Source organism: Astatotilapia calliptera, chromosome 9 (assembly GCF_900246225.1).
Source record: "Astatotilapia calliptera chromosome 9, fAstCal1.2, whole genome shotgun sequence".
NCBI classification, from domain to species: domain Eukaryota; kingdom Metazoa; phylum Chordata; class Actinopteri; order Cichliformes; family Cichlidae; genus Astatotilapia; species Astatotilapia calliptera.
In genome coordinates, this window is record NC_039310.1 from 7,442,456 (window position 1) to 7,457,801 (window position 15,346).

The following is a 15,346-nucleotide window of genomic DNA, read 5'->3' on the forward strand; positions in this document are numbered from 1 at the left end:
AGATTTACCCCAGTGGAAAACTAAACTTCTGCCAGCTTGAAAGGACTCACATACAATTCACAGGCCTCATACAAGCATAGGCACACACACATCCAGTACAAACACACACATGCACACTGCAGTCCAAAGCCTGTGGGGAATTTCATTGAACACAAGGAGCAATAGAATTCCATCACACACGCCAGGGGTTTCATGCCAAATTACCCTTTAATGGGATATTAAATGGCAGGAATCTGGCCGAGTGTTTTTCTTGTTGCTCGGTACCAGATTTCGCCCCGTCTGATATCATATAGATCATTATACGCCAAATAACTCCCAACGTTTCTGCGGGTGGAGACTGAGAGATCTTGGTCAGACGTTTTACATGAGATTGACAGTAGTGCATTTTCTCAGGTTCTACCCTTTATGGACGTTGGTTACAGCTGAGTACAGTAGCCTGATGGTGAATGTAGAGTTCTTGCCAGTGCATCTATTGATGTGGGAAAGCCCCAATAACTGCAACCTAGTCAGCGGCCAACAGCAAGTTCCCAGTAATGAGATTTTTATTTGCCTCTTTAAAGTCATGCCTCTATTAGGTTGAGATACTGTTAATAGCTGTTATCACCATCCTAAAACAGAATAAAAATGGCAGCATGTAGGTGTTAGCATGCTAACATTTGCTCATACACAGATTTTGTGAAGACACTGCATTTCGATGATTTTAGAAACGTTTTGATGTCATTTCTGCGCTAAATGCAAAGTGAGAGGACCACAAAATCATTCATTTTGTAGTTGCCATAATTGTACCCATGAAGTATCGTGAAACTCCCCCAAAAGTTGTTGAGATATTGCAGCCTGGACCAAAGTACTTGTGCAACCGCACAAAATTAGAGAAAAAAGCCTTTTAGAAATCATCAGTTTTTTCTTTCTTTTCAGCTGAGGCCGATTGGTCAAAAGCACTGAACTAAGTTAAAAAGTCAACCGTAGAACACTTTCCCCTTTTGCTGCCAGTGAATTCCTGGAACCTGTCCCATACGTTTTCACCAAAAAAAAGAAAGTGGCACAGTAAAGTTGTTGGGCTTAAAGTTGCAACCAGTGATAACATGTATGGGAGAGGTTACTACAATAAACTCAACAATGATTCTCAGAGAATTCTGTTGGCCATAAAAAATACCCAGACCAAGGCTACGTCATGTTTGGTACTCAAACCTGTCCACATGTGGTCTGCTTATCAACAGGTGCCAAGGTAGAAATGATTCTTCACTCTTGCTCAAGATGACGTGATAATTTTGAGTAAAATACAACTGAAATCTATAAAATCAAAGGTTTATTTACTCAAAGAATTAATATTTAAGAAAAATGCACTCAGTACAAACTGAATGTATACAAGTCATTTGAACAGGTTCCTTTAGATTTAACATCTTGTGTTGTAATTATGTAACAAAATTACACTGAAAATTTACATGCAATCAACTTTTTTGGACGAATAAAGTTTTTTTAAGGGTACTGCCATTTGAACTGGCTTGGCATGAGGAGCCCCAGCAATATGCTTGCGAGAAAGAGGTAAAAGTTATTCTTCCTGAGGGGAACGTGAATATCTAGCAGCTAAAAGTGAAATATTTGTGTCGAAACCTGCCAAAATCGTGTAATTATTTATTTTTGTCACTTCCACTTGATACTTCCACTATTTATTGCATTTCCCATCAATAAGTCTATGAATTAGAGGATTTCTGCCACCGAGAGAAACAAACTGGCCCATTATTTATCACATTCAACTGACTTAAATCTAAAACTGGTGGTTTTTAACACGTAGGATTCTTAGAAACCTGTTCAATGAAAACAGCAGTGCTTGACAGGAGCCGCTGAGGTCCTAAGGGCCTTTCAAATTAGGCTGGAGCAAGTGCCAGACAGTTATTGAATCCTGGAGAGTTTCGTAGCACTTAAGGAGCTGTCGACTTGTCCAGGTGAATGGAAGAAGTCGTCTCATTGTGGAAAAAAACACCCAGAGTGTTTGGATTCCTTGTCGTGAGGTGGAAGGGTAGAGAGATGTGATGGTCACTGCCGATAAAAAGAGATTTCTATCATGATTGTTTTCATATTTTCGACTAACAAGATATACTTAACTGGATTTCCCTTACTCTCTCTTGTTTCCTCTCCAAAGAAAAAAACCCGACTGGGATGATTTTTGTAGCAGTGTTGTTCAGGGATGCCGGCTGTTATGACTGATTTAAGGCTCTAATGTCTTTCTTGCTTGGGCGGCAGGGTAATTTACTGTAAGCCACAGAGTAACAGGAAAGACAGCGCTCGATACAGGGACACTTGATGACAATGAGCCACTCCTGGCGAGTGATGGATGAAGACTCGTTGTCTCAGGAATTCAAAGATGTGGATAGACTGGCTACAATTTGCTCTTTCCACAATTTCATAGGAAAGAAGAAAGGGAAGACAGAAAGAGGAGGAGGTTGGAGATGTTGTTCCAAGGCGGCAGCTTTTGCCAAGACTGACTGGGTTCAGGTTGGGCTTTAGAAATCAATTTGGACAGCATGAGAGGGAGGAGAGGGAGGCGCTTGGTCCATCCAGATCAAGAGTTGAGTTTCCCCAGAAGTGGCCCGTTGGGAGAGAAAAGACAGCGTGGTGGCAGTGACTAAGACACACAGAGAGTGTGGTTGGAAGAAGTGAGTGTGTGCATGTGTGTGCATTCTTGTTTTTTTTCTCAAAAAGATAGGAAGATGAGGGGAAAAACTGGGGACATCTGGTTGGCCCTTACTTTGTGATGGGGTTGTTTCGCACAGGACTGGGACTTGGGGATTGGGTGAGACTACTAACAATTAAACTGAGGTGTAGGAAAAGTTCATCCAAATTACAAAAGTGATCTATATATTTTTGTACTTACCCCTTGCGGTGTCTGGTCATGCAGATTGTTAATAACCATAACAAACGCCTCTGAAAAGTCTTCCAACTCATTTGGGAGATGGTTGGAATTTTATTTGTCCTCCTCAGAGCATTGAAAAATTTCTTCAAAAAAAAAAAAAAAAGCAGCAGTGATTATTTCCAAAGAAGCTGTGTCCCCTGGTGCAAAGAACTCACCGCCAACTGAATTTTCTGGTAGAAAGGAGCTCCAGTAACAACTGTTGAAACCGTTTAAACCCTTTTTTAATTTAAAGACATAACAATGATGTAAAGTATGCATATTCAGACTAACTTTGGATTGAGTGAAATTATGTAAGCTTGATCTCACTTACAAGAAAAAGCAGGTTTCTTGATAGTGAAGATGATTTAAATTTTTGATGTGATAATATAGTTTGTTTCAGTGTTGCCACACAGCAGAGCCTTTGGGAATCACTGCAGTAGACAGTGGATTGAAGCCTGTATGAATAAGCATTATGAAATCAGTGTTGTTTTATGCAAAGCTATAGCTATACATCAGTGATATCTGTGTGCTCGTGAATGTTCAGGAAATTTACTATAAGCTATTAAAGTTTTATTGCCCTAATAAGAGTAATATTTGCTGCCTCCACCAATGAGCTTGTGTGATTGGTTTTGGCTTGTCTGTTTGTTTGCAAATACTTATGTTAACATAAAAGTTACGGACAGGTTTGCAGAAATGGGATGAGGCCCAACATCGAGCTGGATCTGAATAGAGGAATTTTTGGAAGGATTACTTTTTTCATTGTGAAGATGTCATCTTCACAGACGTGTATCGAATTCAAACAAGAAAAAAAACATTCAAAACATTGCTTGAATTTACCAAGAAAATATCACAAATTAATATGGATGTCCTTCTAGATCCAGGGCCTCAGTTTATGCGTGGTACAAAATGAATTTTGAGCTTTGTTGGAAGTATGCAGGCTTGGACTGCTCTTGTTTGTATTACGTAATGATTTTCCAGCATTTTTTCCGATGAATTCGAAAGGTTTCAAGATAAAAATGCATTCGTAATGTTCAGTATAATTTGTTCTTTGAAAGCAGCTATTATCTTTCTTTATATGTTCTGTTTTTACAGTGGTGGACGGTCATATTAAACTTGGCAAACTCCAAGTAAACCCCATAAACCAATAGCTGACTTTGATAGGTCTTTGATTTGTATGACTTTCAGCCTCAATACAGTTATTTTAGGCATACAGCTCTAACTGTGAGCTAAGAGGCTCCACCCACCTTTCCACCACCCACCCTCTGTTTAAAACTTCTGTTTGGAACTCATGCCCAATCAGAGGAAAGCTGGCTTAAAGGGAGAAGAAGCTAAAATGGCTCATTTCAGACAATGGAACAAAATAAAAGCAGCACCAAGCCTTCCAATAAGGATTATTTTTGAACTGTGACTCATGTAGAGCTACTCTAGCAGAGTTCATTAATAATAAAAAAAAAATACTGAGCTAGAAATGGGTGTAATAGGTCCACTTTAACATAGTATATTAAGGTATATAAGTGTCCTACCGCTGCAGCTGTGTTTTTTTTTCCGTCTTGTCACGCACAGCAGAAAATAGAACTAAGAAAGGACGAGATTAGACACACATAATACGACACATAAGTGTCCTTCAGGGTGTGGCTGGTCCAACGGTGGGAACAACTAGGAGTTGGCAAAAGTTAGGCATAATCCTGGCATTAAGCTGTGGGACAGCTTCAGGCAAATGGAAAGGTGGATAAAAAAGACAGAGAGGAAGAAAAAAAACCCTCATGGTGAACCTCTCTGACTGGAAGATGGGATATTGGCTTCTGACCACTAAACAGAGGCTGGATGAGAGGCAACCAGAGAGGACAGCAGCAGACTGAGACAGTGCTCATCCTGTGGAGAAGTGTTAACAGACAAACACCAGCACAGACACTGTTTATACGCAACTGCCTAACATAGAACTTGAAGAGGGCAGAATAATAAGCCCTCACAAGCTGATAGTTTTTTAATTCATCAGTACACCAAGGCTTCTAGGGACGGACACACACACACAAACACACACACACACACACATAATCATTTCATCGGATTCAGAAAGCACAGCTGCCTGCCTAGTCAGAGAAACCGAGCCACGCTGCCCTGTTCCGTATAAAACACAAATTGTTTCCATTTTAAAAACCCAGCCGTGTCGAGAACAATCGTTTGCCATCGCGTTCCCACGGGATGGAGGAGAGAGGAGAGAGTTTAACGAGCGAGCCGAGGTGTGACCCAGCAAGGACGCGGAACACACATACGCAGAAATCCCCCAAGAGTGTGAGAGAGCCCTGCAACTACCACTGCAGACAATTGCAACATAATAATGCAGTGTGTGCAGCACAAACATATCATTTGGCCAGATCCCCCTGAAAAAAAGGTTATTTTTGCACACATGTAAACACTTAAAAATCTGAATAATGTTTACTTGTGGTTTTCGCTTTTCCTTTTCCCCCCCCCCCTGTCCTAATTTGTGTGTTTTCTGCACCACAAGCAGTTGCCGTTCATCCCCGAGGATGTCGCTGAGAAAGCTGTGATGAAAGGGTCTGCCTGAGGAGACTGGGCCCCGCTTTTTTAAATCTCTTTTGTACCTGCCGCGTCAAAGCGGTGATAAGAGGCTCATCTGTTCATCATCAGCGATGTGTCCCAGTCGAACGTGATCCTCTTTTTAATCTTTCTGCGGCCACCCATGCTCACATCTCATTCCACTTCCTAATTCCCCTTGGTTCCTCTTTTGGATGCTGTGGCAGTCCACCCACAGCCACACAGACAAGACACTTGCACACATTGCCATAACATCGTATTTACTTCTTCTTCGTCGAGACGCGCTCCTTATTTTGGCTGATTTACGGGGGCCCTGATTACTCTCTGTTTACTGGCACTCGTAAACACAATGACAACCTGGCAGCGTTTAAACATTTCAAGCACTGTTATTATTTCTCCATCTAGCAAGAAGACACAAGGCAATCCTCAATGCTAGGATCTTGGTTATCTGCCCCCAACCGCAGCCACAGCACCAGTGTGTCATCTGCCGGGCAGACATGGAAAAGGAAAAAAAAAGAAGAAAAAAGAAAGCACAGAAAAAGCAGGAGATGAACGTCGTTTTTGGGCAGCAGCTCAGTATCTGTCTGGCCATGTCAGCGCATGTATGTTGGATTTAATAGTTTAAGAGCTAATTATTCAATATTTTTGTAAGCGATGAAAGTGTTGTCAGGGCGAATGGAGAAGGCATTAAATTCACGCCATGTATGATGTCTTTGGCTAGCTGAGTGGAATTGACAGTTTGCTTCGTTGGAGCCTCAGACTTTGTTCAAACGCGGCAGAGACGGGGAAAGGAATGGCTGGGAGGGGTGATATAAAAGTAGGGTTGGCAGCGCACGAGGCAAGCTGAGTGCCAAGGCATCCCTAACTTCATTTACAGACTCTTCTTGACATTATAAAAAAGCACAGAGCATCAGAGAAATATAATAAAAAGAGAAATCTTAGGCTCGCACGTCAGGCTTAAAGTGGCAGAAAGAAAGAAGCTCAAAAAGGCGTCGCAGCACCTGAGGGTTTTTGGCATTTCCTTTAGCCAAGTCTTCTTGACTTGGCTAAAAGTAATTAATGCATCTTCTGATATTGATTTGACTTCACATCAGGTGAGCTCATCACAGTTCTATCCTGTAGGTCGAGCGCAGCGTTGTGATTCACCTGTGGTGATGGTAACTTCTGACTCATCCTCGGGTTTGGGCGGGCTTCAAAGAGGCTGCTTAATGACATGATGGTCCATTCCTATCCTGTGGTTGCACAGGTCAGCGGTGACCAGATTGTCCAGTCTGCAGCACCACTCTGGTTCTCATCAGGTCCTGTTAGGGGAAATCAGCTTAGCTCATTTCCTACTTTAACAGTCGAGTTTGGATTCTGTCTCTGCGTCCAGATTCACCGGCCTTCGTCCAGTGGTGGAATATTTTCTCATTCAGAGCAAAGTAAACATATTTTCCCTTCTACCCAGTGACTTTCTACACTGCCTTTATTAGTATAGCCTAATACATTTAATAATAAATAATTAACAGATCTCTCAGTTTAGCCAATTTTGAGAAGAACTTTTTAAGATTCACAGAATTTATTCATGATTTATTTCAAAACTGGCAGCCCAGACAATTGTTAGTTTAGCTTTCCATCCATACTGGTAGTCTTACATATCCAGACAAAGCACATCATTTCTGCATCATCTTTAAATGTATCTAAAGTGAACACATGTTCAGGTTTCAAATGGATTAGGCTTCTCTAAGGACTCCCTACACACAGTTGATACAATGCTCCTATGATGTACAGATTAAGCAAAAGAAGATCCAGTGTGTTACACTGGACAGGGTGATCCGAAGGGCCAGCTCTGTTCTAGGATGCCCTCTGGACCCAGTGGAGGTGGTGAGTGACAGGAGAATGGCGGCTAAGCTGTCATCCCTGTTGGACAACGTCTCCCACCCCATGCAGCAGACTGTGACAGCACTGAGCAGCTCCTTCAGTGGGAGACTGCGGCACCCACGGTGTGGGACGGAGAGATTACGCAGGTCTTTCCTCCCCACTGCTGTCAGACTCCACAACAAAGACTTTAACTGAACAAACACACACATCCACACATGTGCAATAACACTAAGTGCAATAATCTTTTCTGGCATCGTTGTATTTTTACTCAGTTGTATATAGCATTCGTATTCTATTTTTATCTTATTGTATATTTTTATTCTATTTTATTCTACTGTATATAGTATATTATTTTATTCTATTCTGTACAGCTGTGTACTGTATTTATTCTTATTGTATTCTAATTTTTGCGTCATAACTTTTGCACTGTCCACTTCCTGCTGTGACAAAACAAATTTCCCACGTGTGGGACTAATAAAGGTTATCTTATCTTATCTTAATACTTAAGCTGTAGACATGCTGGTAGAGCCAAGCTAGCTGTTTCTCCTCGCTTCTAACATTCCAAGCAAAAAGTGCTGATAGCTCTAATGCAGTCACCTCAAACTGAAGACCAAAGCCCCACCAACCTGCATGCACCTCAGCCCTTCTCTTTGCAGGGAGAAGCCTGTTAGAAGAAAGATTTAAAGGGAGTGTTGCCTTAAAGGGAGAGCACTTGTTTCAGTCAACAGGGCTGCACCAATGCATGATATAAGATGAATAAGGATTATACACCTCTGTGAATCATGCAGACCTACTCTAGCAGAGCCAGAGAATAAAAATATGGAGATTGAAATTAGCATAAAAGACCTATAAGTGTTAGAATTGTTAAACCCTCTTGCTTTAAAATTGAGCCATCTTTTTTCTGTTTCTAGGTAATCATTTGTTTTCAATTTCTATTCCATTCTTATTTTTAGACTCTTTATACTATCCATGGTGACGAGAAATTATTCTGGATAATACTAAGGCTAAAAGCCTGCAATATCATAAAATGCCCTTGCGTGTGTGTATGTGTGTGTGTGTGTGCTTATTTGTCTGTCGGATTCAGCCCAGCCCACGGTTTGTGCAACTCAGCTTTCCTTGTTTATTGTTGCGAGTTGCTAACAACAGCTCCAGATGGTAATGATGATAGTCAGCCACTCTCCTCTGCAGCCATCTTAACAGGTGGAACCTCATAACCTCAATAATTTGTCAGCCCCTGCTTGTTTCCCTCGTTTTCACCAAGTTTTGTTAAAGCTACTTTTTCTTTTTTTTTCTCCTATGTTCTTTTCCCCCTTCCCCTCCATCGTCCCGCTGTGATGTTAAGTGAGCTAGTATTTTTGGACTTCCAGCACAATGCCAGAAACCATCAGACTTCTTAGCTTTCCCCTTTGGCGGTCCGTGCAACCCCACTGTCAGTGAAGCCCAAAGGCAACAGCAAAGTTGACTGAGTATTCAGTAGCAAAGTAGTTGAGTTTAAAAAAGAAAAAAAAAGTGAAAATAATAAAAAAAAATCTTCAGTGATTTATTGGCCATTTATTGAGTCTTTGGCGCTGCTCTTGTTTTTAAAAATCCCAGTTTTAGATGTTTTAGGCAAAGGGCTTTGGAAACAGAGTTTTTCTGCAAGCAGTGGTGCATTTTCAAAATCTGGGGTCCAAGGGGTTGAGAGCTGGTGTCTAGTCCCCAATGAGGGCCTTGGAGTGCAGGGTGGCAAAGGTCATCCTTGCATCCACCTGCTAGAAAGCTCAGAAAACACAGTTTTATGTGTGTGTTCTGAAAGGAATCATCTGGACAGTGGCTGCCTCACACACCCTGGAAACACTTAAAGCTGTGGATGGAAAGTCTCAAACGCTGCACTTCAGATCCCACAAACACACACACACTTTTCTTCTGCCTGTTGTTTGTCTTTGATGTTGCTGCTATCAGTTGCTGTCACCAACCGATCTTTACACCAGGCACCACAGCCGTAAACACTGAGCTAATGTATCTCGAAGGCAGGGGGGCAGGGGGCATAAACAGCGCATGAAAACTGTGTAATTTGGCCTCTAATTACAGCACTGTGATTACGGAGTGTTGTGCACATTTTTAATCAGGACCAATCTGTTTTGGAGCCCTGGCAACAATCAGGAAAGAAAGATGGAGATAGGGTGCAGGGAGGATGGCTTCACAGTTTTCAAGTATTCAGTTGACACTGGCAATTTAGGCAATTAATTTGAAGAATGGCTGAAGAAATATAGAGGGATTAAAAACTGGAGACTAAGAAGAGATGGATAATATCAGGGGCTTTAAAAAAACCTGCTCTTGACATAGCACAGAGTCACTCTTTATTAAAACAGACGGGAAACATTGCATTTGTTTTGGCTGGTTCCTGACGAGTACCTCAATCAGGGGGTATTACAGCAAATCAAAAGGTGAACAGTCGACCTGGGGGACATCAGTAAAGGAAAAGGGGACTCGCTGATGAAGTGAGATAAAGGCAGAGCAAAAGACGGGACAGCAGGGAGTTGTGGTCGGATGGGAATGAGAGGATTTTTTTTGGAACACTTACACGCTGAAGCCCCAAATCTCATCCTGTGGTTTGTAGTACTGGGTTATCACGTCCTCATCGCTCTCACACACGTGCACACACACATTCCTGCTCTTCTTCTGTCTAAGAATGATTGGCTTCTTCTGTCTGTCTCTTTCTCTCTCCCTCTCTCTGTGGATTACACCTATTACGGAATGAGCGGGAAAAGCGCATGAAATGTTATAATCAGGCTCGCATTAGCTCTGGGGCCTCTTGAACCCCGACGCTGTCATGAAAGAGGAACAGAGCGCGGCGTTGGGAGTAATTAGGCGCTTCAAGCCTGAACGCTGTTTCCAGATATTTGGAAAATCTACGGAGGGTTTGGCGAGGTTAGAGGTGACACAACAGAACGGTTAAATGTTGCATGTGCTTTCCCCGTCGCTGAACGAGCTTTGGCTCCTTTGCTCTCAGTGGGTCTCTGTTGGCTATGTCGAAGCCTGAACACAGTGTCCTCGCTCAACCTCTTCCAGTCCCTTCTTACCACGATAGCAAATGAAATTCCAGCGAGAATGAAGGGTGCAGATTTTTATTAGCAAAGGAGAACGTTAATGCACGCCCGCCAACTGCTGCCTTGTGGTGACGGTGGCTGGTGGAAGGGTCTCGTTAAAACACTAGCTCAGGTTTAGACACTTGCTTTATGGGGAAATGCGACATTGGCGGGGTATAAAAGACTGGGTGACCCTGTGCTGTTGGTGAGAACATTCAGGAAATCAGATTGACAGCCGAGCAGGAGACAACCCAGGTATGACGAACTCTGTTATCTTTGGACGAAATGAAAATTTGGGGAGAGTTTGCCCTCCTTTGAACATTCTTGAGTCATCCAGTCATCTATATCTGGTCAAGACCGAACTTCTTAAAAGCTCATGGGGCCTCAGACGCGTGTTTAGTTAACTTAAAGAGAGCGCCCGGGGGCGACGCGACTAGAAAAATCCAGATGCTCTGCTTTTTTCTTTTTGGTTAATGCCTCATGAAACGCCAAGCCTGTGTCCTCATACTCACTGTTGGGCAGATCTCACCTAAGGCTGGAACCAAGACAGCAGGACAGGTTCAGCTCAAACACCCAAATGAACTCCTCTTTCACTCACACACACGCATTCAGGCAACAAGAACACGCTGAAATAAACACACTGGTTGCCCCGAAGAGAAGTTGGGTTTCATTGTTTAATGACTCTGCTATTCCCTCTGCTAATGTTTCACATATGAGATAAAGATTGCTCCCATTTGAAGAGAGGAAAAAAGAAAGGGAGAGCAGGCATCCATCTTTCTCTCACTGACTCACTTGCTGCCTTTTCATTCCCCCTTTAAATCTTCTGCGCTCAGTCATTTTTGATCTGATTTCCTCAGACAACTCAATTACGTTGGCCCGGGCCCATTTGTTTTCCAACAAAATATTAGAGAATGGAGCTTGTGAGTCATAAGAAACATCTTTCAACTCGATCCTATTAGTCACCTTGTTTCTTGACGGCTTATTGCAAAAAAACCCCAAAAACAACAAAAAAAACGTCCTTTTTGTCCAGCATCTGAGCGAAGAGAGAAAACAGAGCAACACATGTTTTCACAAAGCAGGGTGTACGCATAAGAGCGCACAGCATAGACCTCACACACTACTGCACACACACTGCGAGAGTGTATGTTCAGCGACATTCCAATAAATCCTCATTGACCCCGATGAACTCAGCAAAATTAACCTTTTTTTCTCTCTCTCTCCTTGCTTTCAGAAACCACAGAGCATGGATCAAGTAAATGTGACAGGTGAGCAGCCTTTCTCTTAACGCTGCAGACCAGATCGAGTCATTTGCATTTGCGAGCTGATCGTAACGCTCTCTGTTTTTGTCCTTTCGTGTTGCATGGTCAGCTCGCTCATCAGCAGCAGCGGTGGCCCCAGAGCCACACAGAAAGAAAAGGCGAAAGGCAAAGACGAGACATACTGGAAGGAGATCAACGCCGCCATGGCCTTGACCAACCTGGCACAGGGGAAGGACAGTGCCTCCGGGACCACCAGCTGCATTATCCAGAAGTCCTCTCATATAGCAGAGATCAAGACTGTCAAAGTGCCGCTGGTGCAGAAATATTAGCCTGGACGTCGTCCTCCCGTCCCCTCTATGCAAACCAGCAAACATTCCTGTTTCAGCAAACTCACCAGAGTCCAAATAAACTCCCCCCTCCCCACCCCAAAATGAAAAGAACTGTTGTTTAGGGAGGGTGGTCGTGGGGTGGGGGTATTTGAAGTCAGGAAGTGTGAGGCAGAAAAAGAACTTTCATTCTTTTTGGTTGTTATTGATGTCTGAAAAAAAAGGTTCATAAGAGGCCTTGGCTATCTTCTCTTTTGCGAGTACTAGTTTTAGCAGCAGTATTTCCTTAAAAAAAAAAAGAAAAAAACTTTTGTAATGTTAACTTATTTTTTTTCATGTTTTATTTTTTATTTCTTCTTTTTTTAACGCTACAAATTGAGTCTTTTTGCCAAAGTGCCTTTGTTGTTTAGACAAATAACTCACTGACTGTGGTCGATGTGGAGCACAGATACTGACGTGCCTCTGGAACACTTTTTTAGGGTCCCAGTCATGATTCAGGATTCAGGATTCAATTTGTGAATGAAAATTCCCAGCAACAGCATGTGCCTTAAGGGCTGAGTGAGCTCAGCAATCCGAGGCGCCGACGAACTCGAGTGGCACACACTTGTACGGGTGCGCACTGGGCTTGGGAAAATGCCCGGTGTGAATCCTCTGAAGGCATTGTTCTTGTTTTGACTGGAGTCTTCATTTTGACTGTAAACTGAACTCTGTCCCAGTCCCAGCCACGTCGATGGCGGGCCAACAGCAACTGCTGGCTACGCAGATAAGCAGCCAGCTCGCTCCTCCTTGTCCACATCTCGGCCTTGGATTTCATTAACCAGCGAAGGATTCCTTTCTTATCGTGGCTTTTTACTTGCTCAAATGTGCACATGACACTCAGCTGGACCCAAATGAAGACGCGGTGACAAAGATATACGCATTAGAGGCGTGCTTTAAGGCTCAGTGGAGGAATGCCATGACCTAAAAGGGATGTTTTTGCTTTGCATTATCAGTGTTTTATGCGGACACTGTTGCCTTTTCACGTCTGCGCTCAGAACAAGATGGTCTAGTATGAGAAAAAAAAGCCACCGCCACGAGCACCCCCAGCCTTTTGATCCTCAGCCCTCTCAGCTGTTTAGCATTACATTCTAATTGCTGTTTACAAGGAGCCAGAGGACAGGCTTAAAAGTTTGACTTTCTTCCCCTTTGCTCCGTTTTTTTTACCCCTGACTTCAAAAATACATTTCAGTATTATCTTTTCGTCGGCCAAGCAAGTATTTGTTATTGTCCGTCTGTGTGTGTGTGTCTGTTTTGTTCTTGATCAAAACTCAGTTTCTCTTAAGCATCAAGCGCTTCTTCTGTCATCCAATGGAAAGAATCTAGAATGTACTAATGTACGGTGCATATGTTAGAAACGTTTGGGGGGACCGATGCCAACTTCACAAACAGGGGGAATGAAATTGAAGTCAATGGGAGAAGTTGAAGTTGGCTCTCTGTGCTGACTTTTTAATTTTATGTATATCTTCAAGGTACTGTTTATATGTGTCAAAATGTACACTCCTTCAGAAATTGTGCAGTTTTCCTTCTTTTTTTTGACAAACCCAGACTGTGCATCTGGTCAAGGACTTTGAGAGGGAGTGAAGCTGCACAAAGTAACTTTTTGACCTTTTTATGTGTCTTGAATGTGCAAACTGTTTAAAAAAAAAAGCTGCACTTACAGTTTTCAGTGGAGGTGTTTTTACATAAAAATGAATGGAAGTAAAGAGAAATGAAGGACAACTCTATGTTATTCCTGTTAGTGTGACTATGGAAGTATTATGGAATGAATCGCACTAGCCACTCCCCAGGCACTATTTGCTTATGCAGGTGGGGGGGCTCCCACATGTGTTTTTTATACACCTGATCCAGGCAGGGTGGCTGCGGGGTACCATCGGACCCGCTCCTTGTGTTTCTAATCGCACTTCTGAACCTCTGGGCCGCTCGTGACCCTCACACCTCACACAATACCCGCTTTCTGGGAAGAGGCAGAGCAAAAGGACGGAGGCTTCAGAGACAACAAAGATGCCTTTGTTGTTCCTACCTGCCCCCCCCCCCTCCCCCAAAGAAAACCCTACAAGTATAAACAAAGCCACGAGTTTTGGTACTGTATATGTCTTTCTCCAGCACAAACCATGCTTTCACAACCATGCTGACGAATGGAAAGCAAACGTATATTAAAGCTTATAAATTATTATTTCAGACTTTGTCGAAACAAAGAAAGTGGTGACCATAGTTTGGTTCTTTTATTGTTAAGTTATATAAATTGAAATGTTATGTTTATTTGTTTGTTTGTTTTGATAGAGACTGGATTTTCAATCCAATGACCAAACACATATCTCATCTTGTCCGATTTGCTCTCATGTAAAATATCTTTTATAAAAACAGTTGTTACTTGATGAAAGCAATGAATAAACCTCTAAATGAAATCGATGGGGTTTGGGGTTTGTTTTTGTTTGTTTTTTTCCATGTTACTGGTTCACTAACGAACTTAATACCAAGCAACAACTTCCACGGGTGAAAATTAAGCCAATGTGGAAGTTCCTGTAACCTTCCTCATTTGGCCAATTGAGGCCCTCTGTTTCGCAGACAGGTATCTGTTTGTGCTGATAGGGCGATTAACTGTGATAAATAGAAGAGGAATCACAAATCTGCTGTTGTCTGCATACACAACAAAAATTGCACCAAATGGAATTTCACATTAGCTTGCAGGTCAAGCCAGAAGCTCATAGGTTTGAAAAGAAAACAAGAGTACAACCTTTTAAGTTGAGCCTCCTATTGCAAAGAGATGCATGTTGTGCAAGCTGACTCTGACTGATTGCAACCCGTTGGCAATCTGTCCACATTTTGAAATTAGTTGGCAATGATTTGCAAACCTTCAACAATCTGTCTGACAGTGATTGCAGTCAGACTGTTGTTGTTTGGAGACAGGTCACTGTAACTACTTGCAATCAGCTGCTGAAAGTAAAAACAAGTAAGAAGAAAAAAAACAAGAAACCAACAATTTTTCCTAGTGGTAAGTAGGCTGCCATTCTATTTTCACTCTAGTGTGACTGAGCTGTGATATTACTTACAACTACGTGCATCTGGCCTTGTTAACCAAGCTTCCTAGTGTTAACTGATAACTTAGCACTCCACCCTCTGATCCTTTAACACACCCCAAAAAACAAAAAGGCAATTCTCAAATCAAGGCTTTAAAACAGGCTATTACAAGCTACAGGTGGTTAAGGTGGGTACATGCATATACAATTAAAGCTTAAATGTTAAAAAATTGCTAACATGTTAAACTGTTAGCAATATCAGCAATCACCGGAAGTGACGCTTTCATCGTAGATGTAAAGAACATTGGTGAGAAATGTGCGATCAAATGTA

The 15,346-nt window shown here is 42.4% G+C and overlaps 1 protein-coding gene across 1 annotated transcript in view; it reads left to right on the plus strand.

Annotated features, from left to right (window-relative positions):
• The window catches only part of mkxa (mohawk homeobox a), a 28,190-nt gene extending 13,806 nt beyond the window's left edge, over positions 1 to 14,384 (plus strand). The window contains exons 6-7 of the mRNA XM_026180037.1: positions 11,606 to 11,639; positions 11,743 to 14,384. Of these exons, the coding sequence (XP_026035822.1) occupies positions 11,606 to 11,639; positions 11,743 to 11,962 (254 nt within the window). The 3' untranslated portion in view covers positions 11,963 to 14,384. The remainder of the gene's footprint in view (positions 1 to 11,605; positions 11,640 to 11,742) is intronic.
• Positions 14,385 to 15,346: the final 962 nt, after the last annotated feature.